Source organism: Callospermophilus lateralis, chromosome 10, assembly GCF_048772815.1.
Source record: "Callospermophilus lateralis isolate mCalLat2 chromosome 10, mCalLat2.hap1, whole genome shotgun sequence".
Taxonomy (NCBI): domain Eukaryota; kingdom Metazoa; phylum Chordata; class Mammalia; order Rodentia; family Sciuridae; genus Callospermophilus; species Callospermophilus lateralis.
In genome coordinates this window covers 244,201-265,913 of record NC_135314.1, presented here as the reverse complement: position 1 = coordinate 265,913, position 21,713 = coordinate 244,201, and the positions used below count along the sequence as shown (strand labels likewise).

The 21,713-nt window shown below is 48.9% G+C and overlaps 1 protein-coding gene across 7 annotated transcripts in view; it reads left to right on the top strand.

Annotated features, from left to right (window-relative positions):
- Positions 1 to 1,225: 1,225 nt before the first annotated feature.
- Positions 1,226 to 21,713, top strand: part of Dip2a (disco interacting protein 2 homolog A) — a 91,420-nt gene continuing 70,932 nt past the window's right edge. For all 7 annotated transcript variants that reach the window (XM_076868405.2, XM_076868404.2, XM_076868403.2 and 4 more), the window contains exons 1-2: positions 1,226 to 1,463; positions 19,615 to 19,686. In XM_076868405.2, the coding sequence (XP_076724520.2) occupies positions 1,373 to 1,463; positions 19,615 to 19,686 (163 nt within the window). In that variant the 5' untranslated portion in view covers positions 1,226 to 1,372. The remainder of the gene's footprint in view (positions 1,464 to 19,614; positions 19,687 to 21,713) is intronic.

Sequence of the window (21,713 nt, the reverse complement as noted above, 5' to 3'; positions counted from 1 at the left end):
AAGAATGCCTAGGTCTTAACACTGGGTACCAGTGAATGTGACCTTATTTGGAAGTGGATCCCGAAGATGACAGAATTGAGCTCATTAGGTACACCCACATCAAGTACAAATGGTTTCTTTATAAAAAAGGGAAATTCGGGTACACAGATCACCATGTGGACGTGAAGGTAGAGACTGAGGCAATGCATGCATCTGGAAGCCAAGAACGTCAGACTGCAGGCAGCCACCAGGTGCTGAGGGAGACAGGGAACAGACTGCTGGCCTTCAGATGGAGCCACTGCCGTATCTCAGAAGTCTAGTCTCCAGAACTTAGACAATAAACTCTTAAGCTGCCCCGTGTATAGTACTGCAGCTGTCCCCTCTGCATCTCACATTTCTGCCTTAATTATCTTGGGAAACAACCAGGATTTAACGTCTGCGTCCGGTCGGCGGGGAGGCGGAGCCCAGCGAGGTTGACAGCGCTGAGCCACAAGGGCTGGCTCCTTTGGCTCCCAGCAGGATAGGGATAGGGGGACCTTTGATGGCCTCCACCCAGAAGTCTGCAACCTCGTGCCAAAGGTCTTCTCCCAGCCAGGCAGGGTTCCAAGCTTAACATCAGGCAGTTGCCTCGTGGGCTGTTTACTGTCAGAGAAAAACAGCACGGTGCTGCAGCGGGCAGGTTTCTTCGCCTGCAGGCGGACTTGGCTTGCGATTGCTCGATGCTCAGAGGTGCTGTTGAGGCGTGGGCACAAGAGCGCAAGGGCGACCGAGCCCTGCACGTCTCCCGGAGCCAAGATCACCGCAGACTCGGGTCACGTGGCCCGGCCTTTGCGGCGCGGGACAGCGTTCCCGGCGCGAGCTCACCTGGTCCACTACTCACCACAGAACGGGTCGGGGGACAGCGTGGAGTCTGCGCACCGTCGCGGACGCAGCACTCAGATGCAGGCAGGCGGAACCGAGCGAGTCCTGGAGCACTACCGGAGCCGGCTGCAGCCCTCGCTCCGGAGCCAGAGCCCCGCTCCGCCACGCCCACGCACGGGTGGGGCCCGCTGCGGGAGAGGCTCGCATCTGGCCCAATTGGGGCCCGGGGCGGCCCGAGGCATTCTCTGGACCAATGGAAGCGAGCCTTTCGTGTTGCTGGGCGGGGCTGAGACCCGCCGCGCACGCGCGCTTCATGCCCCCGTTCTGCCGCGCAGGCGCGTTCCGGGGCTGGCCTGGGCGGCCAGACGCGGCTGCTGGGCCGGGAGGCGGCGCAGAAGACCTGCCTGCGCCCGTGCCCCCGCCTGTGCTGAGCCGCCCGGGCCTCGCTCCGCCCGCCGCCGGCTGCCAGCGACTGCTGCGGCTCTGCAGGCCGCGGAGAGCGCGGTGGTCGCCTGTACGCTCACCGGGGGCTATGGCCGACCGCGGGTGCCCGCTCGAGACTGCGCCGCTGCCCCTCGAGGTGCGCGAGAGCCTGGCGGAGCTGGAGCTGGAGCTGTCGGAAGGTGAGCGCTGGACCCCGGGATCCTCAGGACCGCACCCGGAACCCCGCCGCGCTCACCCCCGACCCTCACCACCCTCACCCGCGACCCTCACGCGGGACCCTCACGCGGGATCCCGCCGCCCTCACCCGGGACCCTCACGGGGGACCCCGCTCCCCTCACCCACGACCCTCACGCGGGACCCCGCCGCCCTCACCCGGGACCCTCACGCGGGACCCCGCCACGCTCACCCCCGACCCTCACCACCCTCACCCGGGACCCTCACGCGGGACCCCGCTCCCCTCACCCACGACCCTTACGCGGGACCCCGCCGCCCTCACCCGGGACCCTCACGGGGGACCCCGCCGCCCTCACCCGCGACCCTGCCGCCCTCTGCAGACCCGGGCTGCCCGGCGGCAGGGGTCAGAGTCAAGACAGGAGTCTGGGTCCTGCAGGGTCTACTGGGCGGGGCAGCTGCTGGCTGGAGCGCCCCAGCGTCTTATGGGAGCTGCTGCTGTCTCCCCTGATGCAGACCCCCCAGCCCAACTCGGACTCCTAGGCCCCATACCCCGGGCCTCTGCAGAGCTCGCAGCCCCCTCCAGACTCGGAGGCCCTGCACCTGGCTTGAGTTGCCTCACCTGAAGATGGGGTAGTGACAGCCCTTCCCTCTGGCATAGAGGCTGACACACCTTCATGCCTGCAGAATACTTAACACTTAGAGGGAGGTCAGTCCCCTGCAAGGAAATTTTGAAAGTTAAAAAAATTTTTAAAAGTCCAGTAAATGGTTGTCTAATCATTACAAATAGACTGGGATTTGGATCTTATTCCTCCCAAGGCCTGTGTCCTGACGGCCCATTCACTGTCACTGGCAGAAGAGTAAGTCTCCCCCAGTATCAGGGAGGCCATGTAGTCCTGGGGGAAAAGCATCTGAACATTTAACTCTGCTTTTGAGACTTAAATGTATTTTCGGCTTTTAGAATCCACTCTTTCCACAATCTGGTTATTTTTAATCAAAGCTTTATGATTATATGTAGTGGTTGGGTCCATCCTGACAAACTCAGACATGCATGCAAATAGATTTCAATTCATGATTCCCACGTTTCCCCTCCTGGCCTCCCTCCCCTCTCCCATTCTCCTTCCTCTACTAGACTTGCCAGTCTATGTATTTGTAATTGATTAGTTGTTATTTTTACTGTACGTTTCAGATTGGTATGTTTTACTGTGGCTGGTATAGTGAATTCTTACAACAACATCAAATTAAATAGGCATTGGCATGTACCAACTTGTAATTTTTACCAACCTTAGGAGGTAGACACTTGTTGTTATCTGTTTTACACATAATAAAACATCTGCTTGGCAACTCTTTTGAATTTATCATTCGGATTCTTAAAGATTCTGTGATATGAGGCACATTTTAAAAAATGCAAGAGCAGTAAGAAATGGATGAATTTGAGAATTCTTGGTGATTAGATGTCCCTAGGATGTCTGACTAGGAATGATTTTGACAGGACTTACTGTACTGAATTTGTTAGAGCTCCTTGTTCAGGGAAATGACAGGTGTAGCTTACTTTTTTTTTTTTTTTTTTTTCAGGAGGGTGGGTACCAGGGATTGAACTCAGGGGCACCTGACCACTGAACCTGAATAGGGCTGGGGAGCCCTATTTTGTATTTTATTTAGAGACAGGGTCTTGTGGAGTTGCTTAGCACCTCGCTTTTGCTGAGGCCGGCTTTGAAGTCTGGATCCTCCTGCCTTAGTCTCCTGAGCTGCTGGGATTACAGGCGTGCACCACCATGCTGGTCATAGCTTACTTTTTATATAAGTAAATGTGCTTTTGCAGATTCTCCTAAGTTCTGCTTGGTATGCTCATTGTCCCTCAGTTTCTTGTGGCTGGATGCTCTGGTGCTTGTTAGGAGTTGACAGGTAACTAAATCACTTCATTTCCTCACAGAACTTTGTAACTTGTGTGGCAAAACAAGAACTTCAGTGAAAGAAGTACTCCTTATGTAAAGTTTCTTATCTGTTGAACCCGTTAATACCAATGCTTTGAAATAGGTCAGGGATGTATGGGCTAACAGAAGGGCATAAGACTGTAACACAGGGCTGGGGATATAGCTCAGTTGGTCACCTTGCATGCACAAAGCCCTGGGTTTGATCCTTAGCACCAAAAAAAAAAAAAAGAAAAAGAAAAAAGACTCTAACACAGAGATGAACTGAGAAGCCTGAGAAAGGTGGCCAGCAGGCATTCAGGGAAGAGGTAGAGAGCAGCAGCCTTGGTCCTCTCCCCTTTCCTAGACTGGCCCCACACCTTTCTTTTGGCAAAAATAGGTCAGTGCTTCCTTGGGCACAGCCAAGCTTGGCCCTGCTCCTGCACGTCGCTGTTGGCCCCTATAGTGTGTTGTGGTCATTGTTGACAGTGGGCCTCCCTATTGGACTTAGAGATGCCTAGTTATGGACTGCGATTAGGCAGTTTTTTGGCATCCCCCCACAGGGGCTGGCTATTGTTAAGTGTCTCAAAATTTCACAGAATTATAACATCTCTAAACCTGGATTTGGTTGCTGTAAAAGGAGGTAAACACCAGCCTTATTGACATTCCAGAGTTTCTGTAAAGATTGACTCAGTGTGGTGAAAGCACATTGAAACTGAAAAGTGTTTTGTTTATAAATTAAAAAGACTGACCACTAATGAATCATAGCCCTGAAACAAGTGTGATTTTTATATTTTAATTAAGCAGAGGTTATAGGAAGTGGGACTCTTTTTTTTTTTGGCCTGTGATGTCCCCCTTCCCAGAAGATAAACTTCTGGTTCAGAAGAAAGTTATGTCAAAAAAGAGTAACTTCTCCATAGCACTGACATTTGTCTGCACGAGACTTTACTTGGACTCAGTGTTGTTGCTGCTGGGTGGGTAGGAGGGAAGTGGGCACAGACAATGCTACCTTGGAAGTGGTGGTAGATGGTGCCTGGACCACCTGGGAAGCCTGGCAGAGGAGACTAGTGGGCAGCGTCCCCTCCTTCCTTCATGCCTCACACAGGGCGTGGTCCCAGCGTGCTCTTGATTCTCATCTGCAGCAGTGATGGGTGGGACCTTGGGGAATCCAACTTTGTTCTGATTTCCTCCTGTGGGCTGGGTTTACTGAGTTTCTGTTATGGATCCCAGGAGGGAATAAAGCACAGCTATTTTCTTGCTCCTGTGTTTTTGTGTTTTTCTGGCCATTGTGCCATACTTGATTTAGGATCTCCTTCACGTCACCATGAGGATAAAGGGTGGAACTCCCTGGAACCCACTCTTCTTCCATGAACACACACAGAATTCATACCTGTGGCTTCCAAAGGCATATTAGAATGTTCATGGATAAAGTGAGGTTGTTAGAAGCACAATTGTGATTTTTAAAAAAGAATTCCCAGGCCTTTGTGCTTTACCTGTTATTCTAAGAAATTGCCTTGGACACATCTTGTAGCTGATTTTGGCAACCAGTGTTATATAGCATCTAGAATGCTGCCAAACTGCTTTAAAAATACAGACAATGGTGTAAAGTTTGTTCTTTGTGTTAGGGGCCTGCAGTGAGTTAGAGAGGAAATTCCCACACAATAGGCTACATTTTTTTTATCTGGTTAATAGATCTATTTCATAACTTTGACTTTGGTCTGTTGCATGTTTTCTTGCATTCTAATAATGCAGGGACTCCAGCCTGGATGGAGTCAAATGAAAAGGGGTTGAAAAGCTCAGTTTGTGCATTACCAGGAAGAACTTCTTTCAGATAGTATTTTTCCTTTTCAATTGTCTTTAATTTTTAAAATATATGATACACTTCTTATTTCCCAAAATGGCAGTATGAAATTGTCTTAGTGTCAACAAGCATTTGTTGTGCTTCTAAATATTTTATGGAATGTAAATGTTCTCATGTCTGAGTTCTGTTCAGTCTGTGTCAGCCCAGCCCAGATGCCCTGTTTTGAGCCTTCCCTGGCATTTTTGATGTGAATACTTTCTTGGCCCTCTCATTGTACTTGTTTGCCCTTTTGGAGTTCTCCCTCTTTCTGTGTTTGCATCTTTATGCACAGGCATTGATTCAGTGATTGTAGAGTACCTCTGGTGCAAGGTCAAGTTCAGCTCCAAAGGTCAGGTTTGGCTCTGTTTTTTCCTTGGAGCATAAGGCCCCATACAGTCTGTGTCAAAGCAGTGCACACCTGTGGCAGTGAAGGAGGGCACAGAGGAAGAGTAGGATAGAGGGGTCTTCTTTGACCCTGGCCTTTTCCATTGCCACCTCTGGTGTCTGCTTCCTGTGTTCCCTTCCAGGTGTGATCTGCCCATGTTCCCAAACCAGGGATCATAGACCTCAGGGTCCCTGAGATCCTGCCTGGGGCATGTGAGGAAAAGCTTCTTTCATAATAATGCCGAAATGGCAGTTCTGTTCCTCCATTGTTAATGTGTGCTGATGGTCTGAAGCCCATGCTAGGGAAAGCTGCTGTGCTTAGCAGGAGTCCAGGCCTGGACTCCAACAGTACCAAGGCATGGTTTTACTCACCACTGCCCTACTCACAGATAAAAAAAAATAAAAAAAAAGTGCCACTTTTACATAACCCTACAGTGATAAAGCAGGAAAGATGAATTTTCAAAAATCTCTACCTGCAAATTTTTTTTTTTTTTTATCTTCTCAGCAGTCCATGATAAAGGCAGGGCATGGGTGTGCTTCTGTGGAGCACCTGCCTGCCGAAGCTGCAGCTGTGCAGTCCAACCTGCAGCTGGTGTGTGAATAGCTGCTCTTGTGAAATGCTATGTGCACTTGGACAAATGGATAGCAGACAAACTGCAGACTTGCACATTTGGTGAATATTTTCTGGAAAAGAAATGAGAGAAAATAACTGACAATTTATGAACAATAATATTGTGCTTTTTAAGCAAAAATTTGAAAAATTTTATCTGCTATTTGTGGTATTCCTAGTACTCAAAAGATTTTTTGATATTATTGCAATATTAACAAATGCTTAAGTTTTTGATATTATGTGATAAAATATGTCAAAAGATCTACACAATTCTGTGAACCCTATTCTCCAAATGATTGTCCAAAATCACATACAGATCTGTTCAGAGGCAGACCTACAGGTTTAATGTCACAGTGTGGAAAGTTGACAGGTGGGCTTTAGACTCTGCACTGCAGCTATTCTTCAAGAAACATAGTGGGGTTGGATGTGGTGGTGCACACCTGTAATCCCTGCTGCTGAAGAGACTGAGGCAGGAGGATCCCGAGTTCAAAGCCAGCCTCAGCAAAAGCGAGGTGCAACTCAGTGAGACCCTGTTTCTAGATAAAATACAAAAAGGGGCTGGGATGTGGTTCAGTGGTCGAGTTCCCCTGAGTTCAATCCCTGGTACCCGAGCCCCTCCCCTCCCCTCCCCTCCCCTCCCCTCCGCTCCCCCCTCTCTCTCTCCCTTCCTTCCTTCCTTTCTCTCTCTCTTTTTTTTTTTTGGTGGGGGTGCCGCTTTAGAGAGCCTGTCTACAGTGCTGAAGAGGCTTCCTGCCCCTTTCCTTTCCAGCCCTGTGAGGGGCGCTCCACCTGGGTTTCCACAGGACCATGCTCTGAGCAGCTGAGTACCAGCACAGGTGCATCCAGTGTCTCCAAGAGGCCAGTCACTAAAGACCCAAAGCTGCAGAGTTTCTATAAATCTGTGTTTTTTATTAACAGTATCATTTATGTTAACATGGTGGATTCATTTTAAAAATTTAAGTGAACTAAATATTTTTAAAATTTCTGTTTAAGTTTTAATTTGATATATATTGATAGATGTGATCCATGTAAACAAAAGCTCAGTTTTTAAGATTGTGAAGGGACCCTGAGTCCAGAACATTGGAGAGATGCTGGCTATGCAGCTTTTATTAGATGTTTTCATAGATTTATTTGTATTTTTATAACATTTTAAGCTGTTGCCTGATACACAAGATTTCTGTTTATATATATAATATATAATTATAATATGAATAATATATATATGAACAACCAAGTGTTTCAGGTCTTTGAATTTATAAAAATTATATTAATTGACTGGCTGCTCATGATTAAGGAATATTCCTTTCAGCATTTATTTCTTTTTCATAATAACTCATCCCAGTGAATTGTCCTTTAACAGAATTTGACTTATACATTTCTTGAAGAATTTCAGTGCCATTGGGGCATGCCTATCATCTCAGCTATTGGGAGGCCAAGGCAGGAGGATTGCAAGATTGGGGCCAGCCTGGGCAACTTAGCCAGACGCTCTCTCAAAATTAAAAAAAAGACCTGGAAATGGAACTCAGTAGTAGAGCACTTGCTTAGAATGTATGAGGTATTGGGTTCAATCACCAATATGGCGAATAAAAAAAAATTTCAATAGCAGGTCAAATAGCCCTACTTGTATAAACGAGTCCGAAACAGTCACATTTGTAGAAGCAGAGAGTAGAATGGTGGTGGCAGGGCTGGGCAGGGAGAATCTGGGAGGTGCCGGTGATAGCAAGATAAGTAACTCCTGGAGACCCACTGTACTGCATGGTATATATGGTTAACAGTCCTCTAGTGTATGCCTAGAAGTCTTTCAGGAAAGTAGATTCTATGTTCTCTGTTCTTATCTCACAACAGAAAGGGAGGGAGCAGACTTTTAGAGGTGATTGTCATGTTTATGGTGACAGTGTATTAGCTTTTCATCGCTGTGTCTAAAAGACCCGACAAGAACAACTTGGAGGAAGGGAAGTTTTATTTTGGCTTGTGATTTTAGAGGTCCGGTCCATGGTCAGCTGGCCCCAAGACAGATATATCATGGTGTGAGGGTGTGGCAGAGGAGAGCTGTCAGCTGTGGTAGCCAGGAAGAGGGTGTGGGGGAAGGGCCAGGCGGGACCCAGTCCCCAAGGTCATGCCTCTCCAGCCATGCCCCACCTGCCTGCAGTTTTCACCATTTACCAGTAATACAAATCATTAATCCATCAAATGGATGCACCTGCTGGTCAGAGCCCTCCTGAGCCACCACTGCCTAAGAGCCTGCCTCTGAGCTTCCTGCCACGTGGACGTGTCCTCAGCACGCTGAGCTCTGGGCAGACCTTCCAGACCCAACCACGTTTCATGGGTATATATTTACCTTCAAGCTTTTCAAGATGTATACATCAAACACATACAAATTTTTGTCTTTCAAGCCTCAATTTAAAACAGGAATATCAATACCATGATTTAAGTTTAATACTGCAAACTTTTCTCATGCTTCATTGCCAATGTCCCCTGCCTGTTCAGCTCCTGCCTTTGTCTTATGACTGAGTTTAAACTTTCTTGTTGAATTTCTGACTTCCATTAAGACCCTCTTCACCCTTCAGAGTCAGCAGGTCCCTGCTGCTCTGCTTCTTTGAAGCTCATTCAGTATCACTCCTGGAGAATTTATCACAATGCCGTAATGATTTGTTTGCTCAACTCATCTCTGCTGACTTATAAGGAACACTTGAAGAGGAAATTTTGATCTGTAATTATTTTTTCTTTTTTGCAGTGTCGGGTGTGGAACCCAGAGTCTCCACATGCTAAGCATGTGCTCTACCATTGAGCTACACTCCCAGCCCTGATCTGTTCATTTTCACGTCCTTAGCACCTGGCAGATTTTAGGTATTCTTAAGAGAGTTCACTGAATTCATTAACAAGTGAAATGGTGATGGTTCATAGTTTCTAAGCAAGATGCTCTGGAATTGGTTAGATACATAGGTTTTTTTGAATAACAGTTTTCCAGTTCAGTAGGGCTGCTCAGGAAAGCAGTGAACCAGGCTGTGGTCTTTGTTGCTCTGAACCCAGGTTTTTGGAGGAGGTGACTATGCTGCTCCCATCCTCTTGCTGGAGGCCAGGCCGAGCTGGAGAGTACTGTTGTGTGGAGTTGGCCCCCTAGAGCATGGTCCACTGCTGGCCTCTGCTGCTGTCCTCTGGGTCCACACATCCACAGGCTGGCCCTTGGGGAGGGTCCTGCTAGACTCAGGGTCTGGCTGAAACTCTCAGAGCTGCCGTGGCCCACAGCTTCCTTTTCCACCTGCCTCCTCCTTCTCCCTTGGCCAGGAGCCACCAGCTCCTCCTCACCTTCCAGGAGAGCTGCACATAAATCCCAGACATCTAACCTATGGCAGTACTGCTTCTTGGAGGGCAAGAGCTGCTGCTTGGGGTCTCTAGGAACCCTGGGTCAGAGGGCTGCTTCATCCGAAGGTGTTGACATAAGTGTGTCACCTGTTGTTTGGGAGTATACTGGGGCTCTGTTGTTGGTGCATGTGTGTTGCACTGGAGGTGTTGGCATAAGTGTGTCTCTCTGGTTGCCTGTTGTTTGGGTTGTACCAGGGCTCAGTTGTTGGTGCATGCACTGAACTATTTACCCCTCTCAGCTCTGTGGCCTGTGACTGACTCTAATGTAGTTTTCCATTGTGATACTTGGAGAGCAGGGTGTTCCCCCATGAGCCCAGGCTCTAGTTGGTTAAGCATTCTTCAAGGCTGTGCTGCAGAGCAAGGCACTCTTGGCCCATTCAGCTAGATCCTTGGTGACTTCCCAAGGTAGAACTCTAGGGCTTTTCCCAGGCCTGGATGCTTGGGGTGGTAGCAGGCAGAAACCAGGAATTGAATTCTGGGTTTTTAGCTTGAGAAACTTCGTGCATAATGGTGAGGTGGGGAAAGTCTGGTGGTGTGAGGGCCAATAGAGCAAGGATGTGAGGGAGCCCTGGCTGTCTGAACGTGGCCCTATCGTGCTGTGTCTCTGTGGACCTGTGGCCCTTACAGACTGTGGACCCGTGGCTCTGTGGCACTGTGGACCTGTGGCCCTATAAAGCTGTGGGACTGTGGACCTGTTGACCTGTGGAATCATGGACCTGTGGCTTCGGTAGACTGTGGACCTATGGAGCTATGGACCTGTGGCACTGTGGGCCAGTAGCCCTGTGGACCTGTGGAGCTGTGGTCCCCCTGGACTTTGGGCCTGTGACCTCATTGAGCTGTGGCCCTGTGGTGCTGTGGAGTGTGAAGCACACGGCTGCACTCCAAGGAGGCTGTTGTGTTCATGGTCACCTGTAGATATGTGCTCAGGGACCAGTGCAGCTCCCAAGACAAGAGCCTCTGCTTCTCAGATGCCATCCTGAGGGGAGAGGTAATGGTGTGCATAGACCATGCATGAGTGCTGTTCAGAGCAGTAAGGAGGCAGCAGGAGTGGGAGTGGGTGCAGGAGCCCCAGGGGAGGACAGGAGAGGCCTCCCTGAGCAGGACACCCAAGTCAAGGTGAGAAACTGGGTGGAGGGCTGTACAGTGGGAGGCCTGTGGCAGGAGAGGGCCTCTTCTGGGGAGGACCATGTGCAGAGAGCCCAGGGGTCCACAGCAAGGGGAAGCAATCCCATAGGACCTCTGGTCCTTGAGAACAGGTGCCTCTCCCTGGGTGAGGGGCTGTGCAGGGCTGTTGTGGGACAGGTGCTGGCACATGGTCTCTGTCCCACATGAGGATGGGGCAGAGCAAAAACCCGAGATGCCTGTGGTACTGGTGGTGCTCTGGAGAAGACATCCCTTACTGCATCTAGCTGGTGTCTATTGAGTGCCTGTGTGAGGCAGGTACTGTGGTGTTAACTGTTTGCCATGTAGTTCTGCATTGCCGCCTCTGTCCGGTCCCAGTGCTCCCAGCCCTCTGTCTCCACTGCAGCACCAGCACCAGCTCCTGTGACCAGGGTGCCGCTGGCCTTTCTGAAGGATTCTGCAGCTGGTGCTTGTCTCCAGTTTTAGGCCAGAGGACCTTGAGGAGAGTGGTTCTGACTGGTCCTGGAGCCTGTGACTCTCAGCCAGGCATGTTGGCTAGGAGGAGGGAACTGTCTCCAGAGCACCCTTCTCTGAGAGGCCCTGACCCCCTCCTGGGTGGCCATGGGTCAGGGTGGTTGTTCCGGGGCAGCCCCTTGGCCGTGGCGTTCCTGTCTGTGTTTTGATCTCAGTTCTACCAAGTGAGGTGAACACGCATCCTGGACTTGGAGGCTGGAGAAGAGTCATGGGTTGTGAGTCTGGGGAGGTGCCTCATGGAGACATGGGCCTGGATCTGGAGTCGCCCACCCCCGAAGCCATGTTCCCCCTCACGGTATTCTCACCGAGCAGCCAGCATATGCTGCTGCTGTGACCTTCTAGTCAGTGTGAGGGCGAGTGTCCACACAGAGCTGGAACTAAGGAGCTGTAATTCATTTTTGAAAACATGTATTTAATCTTTTAAGGTGTTAACATCAGATGTGGTGTAGGTGTATTCACTTCCTGTAAAGGTGAGTTCACTTAGAGTGTTTTGTTACTCTGCCAGGGAATAACTGGAGAAAGAGTGGAAATGAAGAAGGATTAGGTTAGAGGGAGATATTACTTTATTCTGCCTGTTTATCGTTCATTTTCTTTTTTTTTTTTTTTTAAGATCATTGTTTTGAGCAGCTTAAGGTTCCCAGCAAAGTGTAGAGGAAAGCATGGGACTGGTAGGTGCTCCCTCTCCTGCACATCTGGCCGCCTCTGCTGTCCACTTGCTGTGCGTTCTGTCTACAGTGGAGCATATCTTGGTGTCAGAGCCATGAGCTTGTTGTTTAATATTGATACCCTGAAATGATCTAACATCTCCAGCGGTGACTTGTTTATTCAAAAGACTGGGGAATTACATAGTGTTTAGCAAAGAAAAGCTGTTTAGTCATTAGATATACAACAGCTAAAAACAATCCTTACCTCTATTGTTTATCAGTAGATAATTGCTTAGAAAGATTTCTGCAGCTTGTCCCTTCCTTTCTACAAGGCGTCCTGAGTAGGGTGGAAGGAACTAAGCTAGAGCCGGGTGCGTTTCAAATGCAGTTATATTGAACACACTATTTTTTGTTTTTTTTAAATTGTAGGTAGACACAACATCTTTATTTTATTTATTTATAGTTGTGCTAAGGATTGAACCCAGTTCCTCACACATGCTAGGCAAGCGCTCTCCCACCGAGCCACAGCCGCAGCCCTGAACACACTCTTAATACACACAGAAGGGGACTATTCCCAGATCACATTCCACCTACAGGTCATGTCTTTTGACTGCTGAGGTGGTCTCTCGATGGTGGATGAAGGTAGCTCCAGCCAGGGTGGCAGTGGGTTGGGTCTCACAGTGACAGCAGAGCAGCAAGGACCATTCCTGGGAGAGTCTGCAGTTACCTCCCTGGGTGCCTCTTCCCTTCTGATGGGTTGCAAGGACAGTGTTGCTGGGAGGGAGAGTGCTCTGCCACCGACCGCTCGGCTTTGTTGGGGGAGAGTGCTTCTGTGATGGTAGCAGGCCCCAGGGAGTCTGCGCCCCCCTGAGTGCCTCTGTCTGGGGAGCTGTGCTTCTGTGAGGGCTTGCATAGCCTCCTTCGCAATCTGCATGACCTCACTGTCATCCTTACGGCCAGCTACCTTCTGCTACTTGTAGAAGGGGTAGAAGGATAAGGCGGCAGGTGTCCAAGTTAGCTGTCAGCTCGTGCTGTCTGGGTACCTACTTCTAAGAGTGCTCCTTACACAAGGGGAGTAAATGGCCTCTGTTCTTAGGGTGTCCTGGTTCTCCAGCTCAGAGGTGGGGGCACAGTGCCCTTGGGCTCTGTATTCATTAGCATAGGGAAGGAGTGGAAGGCCTGTTTCTTCTTTAGGCCCTGTTAACTGTTCATGCCTTGAGAGGGCCTGAAACTCTAAGGACACCCTGTACCTCTAGGATGGGGACTGTAGGAGGTGGTGAAGGTTAGATGGGCTGGGGACCCTGATCCAGTAGGACCGGCATCCTCAGGAGAAGAAGACGACATGCCAGGAAGTGCGTGCCCAGAGGATAGGCTGCGTGAGGCCATGTGAGCAGGCTGCTGTCAACAAGCTGAGGAGAGGGCTCCTGCCAGGAACAAGCAGGCCTTGGCCAAGTCTCTCTGTCTCCAGAACTAGTTCTTTGCTGTGCTGCCTGAGCACCCAGTGTGTCATCCTGTGCAGCAGATGAGTGCAAGTGGAACTCTCTGTTTCATGAACTGCATGCAGGGCTAGTGTTGGGAACTGAGTGTTCAGTTTAATTTACTCATAACTAATTAAAATGTAAATATTCACCCTGGCTAGTGGCCGCTATGTTGGACAGCATTGACAGAGTGTGTGCTGTGCTGGAAGCCCCCAGGAGAAAGAGCGCTGCCATCAAGTTCCTCACCTGCTTGTTTCAGCCCCCACTCTTGCCATCAGGGTATGTGGGGGTGCAGGATACAGTGCTCACATCCAGAATTCAGGAGTGTTGCAAAACAGGTGGCCCGTCTGTTGTGTCCTCAGGGGGCCACCAGGGCAGCTATTCTAAATAGGTCTTCTTATATGATGGAGCCAGCAGTTCTTTTTTTTTTTTCTTTTTTAATTAAATATTAAGCAATAATTAAAATATTCCTAATTGCTGGGGGTGGTAGCACAAGCCTGTAATCCCAGCTCTTTGAGAGGCAGAGGCAGGAGGATTCCAAGTTCACTAAAACCTGGGCAACTTAGTGAGACCCTGGCTCAAAAAAATAATAATTATCATTTCATTATTTCAATATCAATAACATTATTATAATATTAATAATATTTTAATAATAATAAGTATTATTATTATTAGACCAGAGTTGATACCCGTGTTAGAAGCCTGTGTTGAAAATCAGGATCTGGGTTCTGTTTCCCCCACGTCAGAGATTGAACACCTGAGCAGTGCTGAGGCTAGAGCAAAAGGTTTTGTTTAAAGGACAGAACAGAAAGGGGTGGGAGGAACTCCTCTTTAGAGGAGCTGGTGCCCTAAGAGTGGGCTGTCCTACCCTTTTTATCCTTTCTTATGCCCCCTTCTCTTATCTTGCCTACAATGTCAAAAAGTGAGAAAGGAGCCTTCCAGGGGAACCTCTCCTTACCTGCCCAGAAGGGCAGGTAGGGAGCCACCCAGGAGGTACTTCATTAACAACTACTTGCTGGAGGGACAGTTCCCCTAGGCAGGTAGCTTTGACTACAGGTGTGGAGGAGGGGGAAGGGTCCTGAGGGTATTAGCATTTTATTTCCTTTTGAGCCCAGATTAATCTACACTAGCTGCCTGTCCTTTGTTCTCACTTTATAACCTTTGTCTGGGCTTCTGTCATTGATTGACAAAGGTTATTTGGGTAGCATCTGAAAGGTAGATTGAAGGGTCTAGAACGGGAACAGAAGAGTTGGTTTAAAGAATGTGTTGCAACTGTACAGTGCTGAGCCACTAGGGTGGATAGGTGTTCACAGTGGAGCCAGCAGGGTTTGCGTGCCTGGAGCTTCCGAAAGAGTGACTGGGAGGTGGGGCTTCTGCCACCAGAGAGAGCGAGCACCAGGAAGGTATGCCCCATCTCTGAGATGCAGAGGTGCCTGGAAAGCTGGCTAGAGGGGGGATATGGAAGTCGTCGGAATGCAAGCTTCCCCCTTGGAAGAACTGAATCATGCTAGGAGGCATCAGGAACCTCAGGAAGCCATACCCACATGGGGCAGGGTGCAGCCTGGCTCTTGTGTGCTGAGGCCAGGGAGGGCTTTGGGAGGAGGAGACATTTGTGGAGTTTGAGCTTCCTGGTCATTTCTCTGACCACCCATCAGTAAAGGTGACTGTCCTCCAAATCTCATTGAATGATTGAAGAGATTTTAAAATCTGAAAATAAAATAAACTGACAGCAGCCTAGACCCTGGGAAGTCAGAATGGCAGGCCTAAGCATGAGTGCGGTCTGGCCAGCAGAGAGAACCAGTGGGCTCAGCCCAGGGTGGAGTTGTGGGTAGCAGGGTGGGGGTTTTCCTGGCCTGAGGACAGACACCTGTTGGAAGGTACCACCAGGCACACAGGACAGGCTACTTCGTGGGCAGCTCTTCTGCTCTTAGTCCTCTGAGGTGTTCACTAGAACGAGCGCTGCCACTAACAGGTTGGGGAACGTCAGAGTGGGTGATGTGAGCCCTTCAGTATCAGGAGTAGCCCAAGTTCTAGGAATGGGTTTTGTGTGTGTGCGCGCGCACACTGTGGAATTGAACCAGGGCCTTGTACACGTCTGTGTTCTACCACTGAGCTCCATGCCCAGCCCAGGTATCTAGGTTCTGATGAGGAATGTCCAGTAGGGTGATACTGTAGTTTGACTTCAGCTTGCTACTCAATGTTGAAAACCATTTTTCCATTAATGCCTGCTCTTTTTAAAGGGAGCTGTGTACAACATAGATGTGTAATTGACAACTGCCTTGTCAGGGAAAAGCCATGATTTTATGGAAAAACCCCATTTACTCTTCTTTGTGACACTACTCTCTGTCTGCCTTTACGTTCCAAGTGCACATTCAGGGTCTTTCTCCAGTTAAATGGGTTAATTTACATGAGCTCATGAGCACTGTAGGAAATACTGCAATCCTTCACATTGAGCAGGTGCTGCTGTTCCTTAGAAGATGTAGTCCAGCTGCCCACGGAACTCAGCTTGACCCCGGAATGTTAGAAACTGTTGGGCTGGGGATATGGCTCCGTGGCAGAGCATGCCCTTAGCACGTGTGAAGCTCTGGGTTCAACCCCCAGCACTAAAGAGAGAGAAAGGGGAACAGAAGCTGTTGGACATGAATGACTGGTTCATATTTAATTATCTTCTAATTGTGAGCTATTTCAAACCTACAGAAAACTTATGAAGTGTATGGTATACAAACCCATGTATTTACCACCTAACTTTTCAAAAAATTAAGATTTTGCCACATGAATTTCAGATCTTTTTTCTTTCTTTTCTTTTTTTTGGTACCAGAGATTGAAACCAGGGGTGCTTAACCACTGAGCCACATCTCTAGCCTATTTTGTTTGTATTTTGAGACAAGGTTTTCCTAAGTTACTGAGGTTGGCCTTTGAACTTGCCAGCCTCCCGAGCTGCTGGGATTACAGGTGTGCATCACTGCGCCCAGCTCAGATCTGTTTTTAGAGGACCGTTACAGAGTTGAAGCACTACTTTCGGATTCCATCTCCTCCCTGCCCAGCTTCTCCCCAATTCCCACATGTTGTCTGCATGTCTAAAACCTTATGGACACGATGCCCTGTGAACCCTTGGAACTTGCGTCTCGGTGTCACATGTTCTTAAGGTCAGATTGTGTTGATACACTAGCTCTGGCCCATTCTGACTGACTGACACTGGCGTTGTCTGACCCCTGTGGTGTATTCCCCCAGGGGTGTTTTTGTTTTGCTTGAGATGAGGTCTTGCTGTGTTGTCCCTGTGGGCCCCTGACTCTGGGGCTCACTGATCCTCCTGTCTCAGCCTCCTGTGTAGCTGGGACTGTTTTGTAAACAAATAGAGAATGGGCAGTTGGAAGTAGGCCCCAGCATCACTCAGGGCCTTGTGGGCACTGGTGTCCCGGAGGCACAGAGGCACGTAGCACCAGCACTACGCAGCACCAGCACTACGGGCAGGAACTGTGGGAGAGCCACTATTGACCCCCAGAGGCCATCACTGGTGTGAAGTGGTCAGCATGGGGGTCTTCCCTGGGAGAACTGGTCCTGGCCCCCAGGTGGCACTTGTAGCCTTGCTCTGCACCAAGATGATATAAGTCACTGGGAAAGAATGGCCAGGCTGAGTCCACAGTCATTGACCTGCGGCAGGTTGAGGAAACACAGGCACCTTAACTACTGTGTGTGTGTGTGTGTGTGTGTGTGAGAGAGAGATTGGTTGTCCACTGCAATGTTCACAGTGGTGGCCACAAAAGTAGCAAGTCCTCATCCCAGGAAACTGGAATCAGTGCTGCCTTATTGCTAGAAGGGATTTTTACAAATTGTGATGAAGGATCTTGCTTGAGATTTCCTGGTAGATCCTTTGTGTTGTCACAGTGTGCTTGGTAGGAGGCAGAGGGTCCTGTGAGTGTGCAGGTAGGTGGACTGGCAAGCCACGGGAGGAAGGCCAGAGCCCCAGAAGCAGAGCAGCCCAGGGTGGTTTATCCTGGAGCACTGAGCCAGGCTAGGCCTGCTGTGTGACTTAATTCAGACTTCTGACCTTGGAACTGTGAGAGGATAGATTTCCCTTAAGATAAGCAGGAAGGTCACCAGCCCCCACGCCTGGTCTGCACAGTCCTGCAGAAGGAGGCATCTCTCTCACTATTCTGCTTCCTCCTTAGGCTCTGAATTACTGTCTTCACCTTCTGTGAGGTTGGTGCCTGGGCCTCCTGTTTAAGAGGTTCCCTGCCTCAGGGCAGGAGGACACTTCCTGTGTGTGTTTTTTTAGAGGCGCTGTTGTTCTCTGGACCATCTGGAGCTGAATTATGTGAATGAAGTGAGAGAAGTCTTCATTTTTGTCCTTGTGTGTCCAGGACCCCGGTTTAGGGAGCTGCAGTTCCCCTCTGCTGGGGACAGGATCTGCCCCCACCTCCTGTCTCCTCAGCTGCCATTTCAACTGTAGCTTACCAGTCCACCACATAAATAGACAGCAAGTTTGTCCTTTTTCATGTCTTCAAGCTTGATGCAGCTAACCTTGGCTCTCTGTTTCCACATAGACTTCAGAATAGCTTGTCCGTTTTCATGCATAAAACCTGTAAGACTTTTGATTGGACTGACTGAAGATCCTTTGGTAGAGAAATGACGTCCTTGCAGTTTTGAGTTTTCAGATTCATGAAAGTGGCATATCTGTGCATTTCCTTAGGTCTTCCTCATTTTATTTTGGTAATGTTTTTTGTTTAAGTTCTTGAGCATGTCGACTGTGGCTATTTTAAAGAACCATGTGTACATCTTTCTGTTATCCTTTCTTATAGTATTGAGCCAACAGAATCCCTATCTGTATTAACCAAGAGCCTCAAACGTTTTTGGTGTGCATCAAGGGAGAGTGGAGACACAGGAGAGCTGTGGGGAGGGCCCAGCTGTGTGGGCTGCTGTCCTCAGTGGGCTCTGGAGGAGGGTGGGCTGCGTAGTGGGAAGGGTGTGTGGCAGCCCAGCCTGAACCTGAGCAAGCTGCTGGGCTGTGCTGCAGTCCTGGCTTTCCATGGCCCCAGGCTCCTCTTCTGTAGGACAGCATATTAATGTGCACCCAGAGTTCCCAATGAGGCTCAACTTAGATATGGGCGATCAAACCCTATAGTCAAGGTAAATTCAAGAATTCATCTGAAGGAAATACTTGGATAAGCACTCAGTGAATGACAGCAGCCCTGTCTTCTGACTACCCTCACTGCTCGTGTTATCTAGGGAGGGACGGTAGATGGAAGCGAGTGGATGCTTACCAAACACTAAAAATTTGAAGAATAGTAGCAGTGGAGGTGGTACTAATATGCAGTTGTACTTAAAGCTGGTTGTAAATTTGTTATAATATGCACTTTTGGCCTTAAGAAAGTCTACAGAAAAACATTGAAGATCCACTGTTAGCATTTCTGGTTTTGTGTAGGAATCAAATAGCAGCTTAGATCAAGAGTGTTCCCATGGGCTGGGGTGTTGCCTCACATGTATGAGGTCCTGGTTTGGATCCCCAGCACCACAAACAAACCAACTGGGTTTCCTTGAAGACCTGTTACCTCTCTCACTCTGGGTGGCTTAATGTGCTCTCAGCCTGTTCTGCTCCGTGGGAATTTATTGGAGCATCAGTCCTTTTTCCCAGGCTCTCACCCAGGGACACTGCTTGGCCTGGGGGGGTCCGTGTCCTGTGGGCCCCTTTTTCCGATTCTTCTAAAACTGGAACATGCATGAAAATTATGTAAGGAGTTTGGTGAATGTTGTAGGGGATGCTGTCGGTTTGGGGTATGGCCCCAGTCTGCATTTTTGACTAGCTCCCAAGGGATGCTGCTCACAATTTTTAAAAATTCAAGTATTCTTTACCTATAATAAAATTTGCCCTTCCTGGCTTATGGTTCTGAGTTTTTGACAAATGCATACTATTGTATAACCACCACTACAGTTGGGCTGTAGGACAGTTCCACCACCCAGCTGTCCTGTCCTCTGATGAAGTCCTTCCCCGCTCCGAGCACTGGCAGCCCTGTCTACTCCAGCCTTGTGGTATGGCCTTCCAGGGCCATGTGCGTGTAGTAGCTGGTGTGCAGCCTTTGAGCACAAGGCCTGTCCATGTGGCTGTGCGTGCCACCAGTGTTGCTGCTTTGGCTGAGTGATCCACCTGTGGACCGAGCCACCCTCCCACTTGGAAGATGCTAACATGGTGTCCAGTTTTTCAATTATATGTTAATTTTTAGTAAAAAAATTTTAAGGTGTAGAAGAAATGTAATTATTTTTTCCCTTGTTGTTTTAGGTGACATCACTCAAAAAGGGTATGAGAAGAAAAGGGCCAAGCTCCTGGCTCGCTACATTCCACTCATCCAAGGTAGGGTCTCCACCAATAAGTTTCACAGCATTATACTGCTCACTAAGCTTGGCTTGAAAACTGGATTTGGATATAAACATATTTTATAAAGGACTGGAAAAGTAACGTGTCTGACATTAGATAGTGGGATCCAGAGGCCCAGACTGTGATTGGCAGCCCTGATGTGGTCAGATCTCCTTCCAGGTAGGACTTGCTGTTACCTGGGGATGGCCAGGCACAGTTTTCTCACTCGTGCTGGGCGGACGTCATAAAACCATCTTCCCACGCTACATTGACATTTCAAGAGTTTTCTTTTGTGTGGCACTTCACAGGCTAATTCCAAAATTCGTATCCACGTGTAGGTGAAGGGTTCTAAAATACGCTCCAAAAAGGACAGCATAGGAGGGTTTGCCTGCCAGATGTGGACAGTTGTTGTAAAGCTGTGGTCACTGTGGGACTTTGCAGTGGTGGGCAGGGGCAGCCCAGATGCTGGTGCTCACGCTGCAGACCTGGCCCATGGGAGAGGTGGCATCCCAGCTGGGTGCCCACACAGCTGCCTGTCCCTGTGTGAAGTACGACACTGGACACACAGGTCAGTGTAGATGTGTGAGGCCCAGTGCCAGATTCAGATATCGTGCAGCCTGTGGAAGGCCTTAGAGGAGGTTGTTGCTGCTGGAGGTGGAGGGGCTTCTGACGTCACAGGCGCTCCCTAGTAGCAACCAGAAGGGGGAAGGTGGAAGAGTTGGACTGTGTTAAAATCGACAGTGTCTCCCTCAAGAGACGAAGAAGATAGGCTGCAGAGTGACAGATGGTCATGGCAGATGACTGTGAGGACTGGCATAGAGCATCATGCAGAGAGACACTGTCCGGTGGGACTCGTTGTCTACTGCAGGCCAGTGTGCCTAAGAAACAGCCTCCTGCTTGGTGAGGTTGGGCAAAAACCTGAGCCGGTATTTCACAGAAGCAAACCCCAGGAGCACCTGATGAATCAAAGTGCTCCATCAGCCCATGGCCACGCTGCGAGGATCTGGCGGGACTTGTGGTGGGATTGAGCAACTTGCGGCTCCCTCCAGTGTACATTTCCAGAGGCACTCTGTGCCCTCAAGGACACTGCCCTCCACCAGCAGAACTCAGCCTGTGGAAATGGGGAAGACCCACAGGGTGACATGATGAGAGAAGCCCCTGCAGAGGGACATCGCCAGCCTAAGTCTGGAAAGCAGGCCAGGCTGAGCTACTGAGGAATGCTTGCTAGCTGGTAAAGGTAGGGGAGGAGGGGAGGCCAGGCACCAGCCGGCCCAGTCCTCTAGGAGGCCGGGAGTGAGTGTCTGCCAACCTGTGCCATGCTGCTTAAGTTGCAGGTGTGCCACATCCTGCCTGTTGAGAATGATATATTTTATAATAGATCAACAGAAAGAGTGGTGAGGGGACTCTTTAAATGCTCACATATGTATTCATGCAAAAAAACCCAAACAGAGTCAAATTGGAATTGAAGGAAACTTTGAAACCTCTTAAAGCCTGTTTGCCAAAATTCATCAGATACACGCTGAGTGCACACGTGGCCTGCTGCTCCCACCCTGGGGGTGAACACACACTGGCAGAGCCCACTCCCTCCATGCTGCTTTGGTGACCACAGCAGTGGAGCAGAAGGCTGCTGTCCTTTTGTAGGTGACTATTTTATAACTCGGAAACCCAGGTGACTGCTTATTATTAGAATTTTCCATTTCATAGGTACAAAGGCTACAGACATGCAAGAATCAATGGCTTTTCTCAAACAGTATTTCTTTTTGAAGTTTGAAAAATATCTCATTCCCAACAAAATAAATTATCTTATACTTATTAATAGATTTGCAAGAAATAATAAATTTACATTAGAGTCATAAAATCTAGGCCTGGGGTTGTGGCTCAGTGGTAGAGCACATATAAGGCACTGGGTTTGATCCTTAGCACCACATTGAAACATAAATAAAATAAAGATATTGTATCTATATGTAACTAAGAAAATATTTATTTTTTTATTTAAGAAAATATTAAAAAAAAAGAATTGTAAA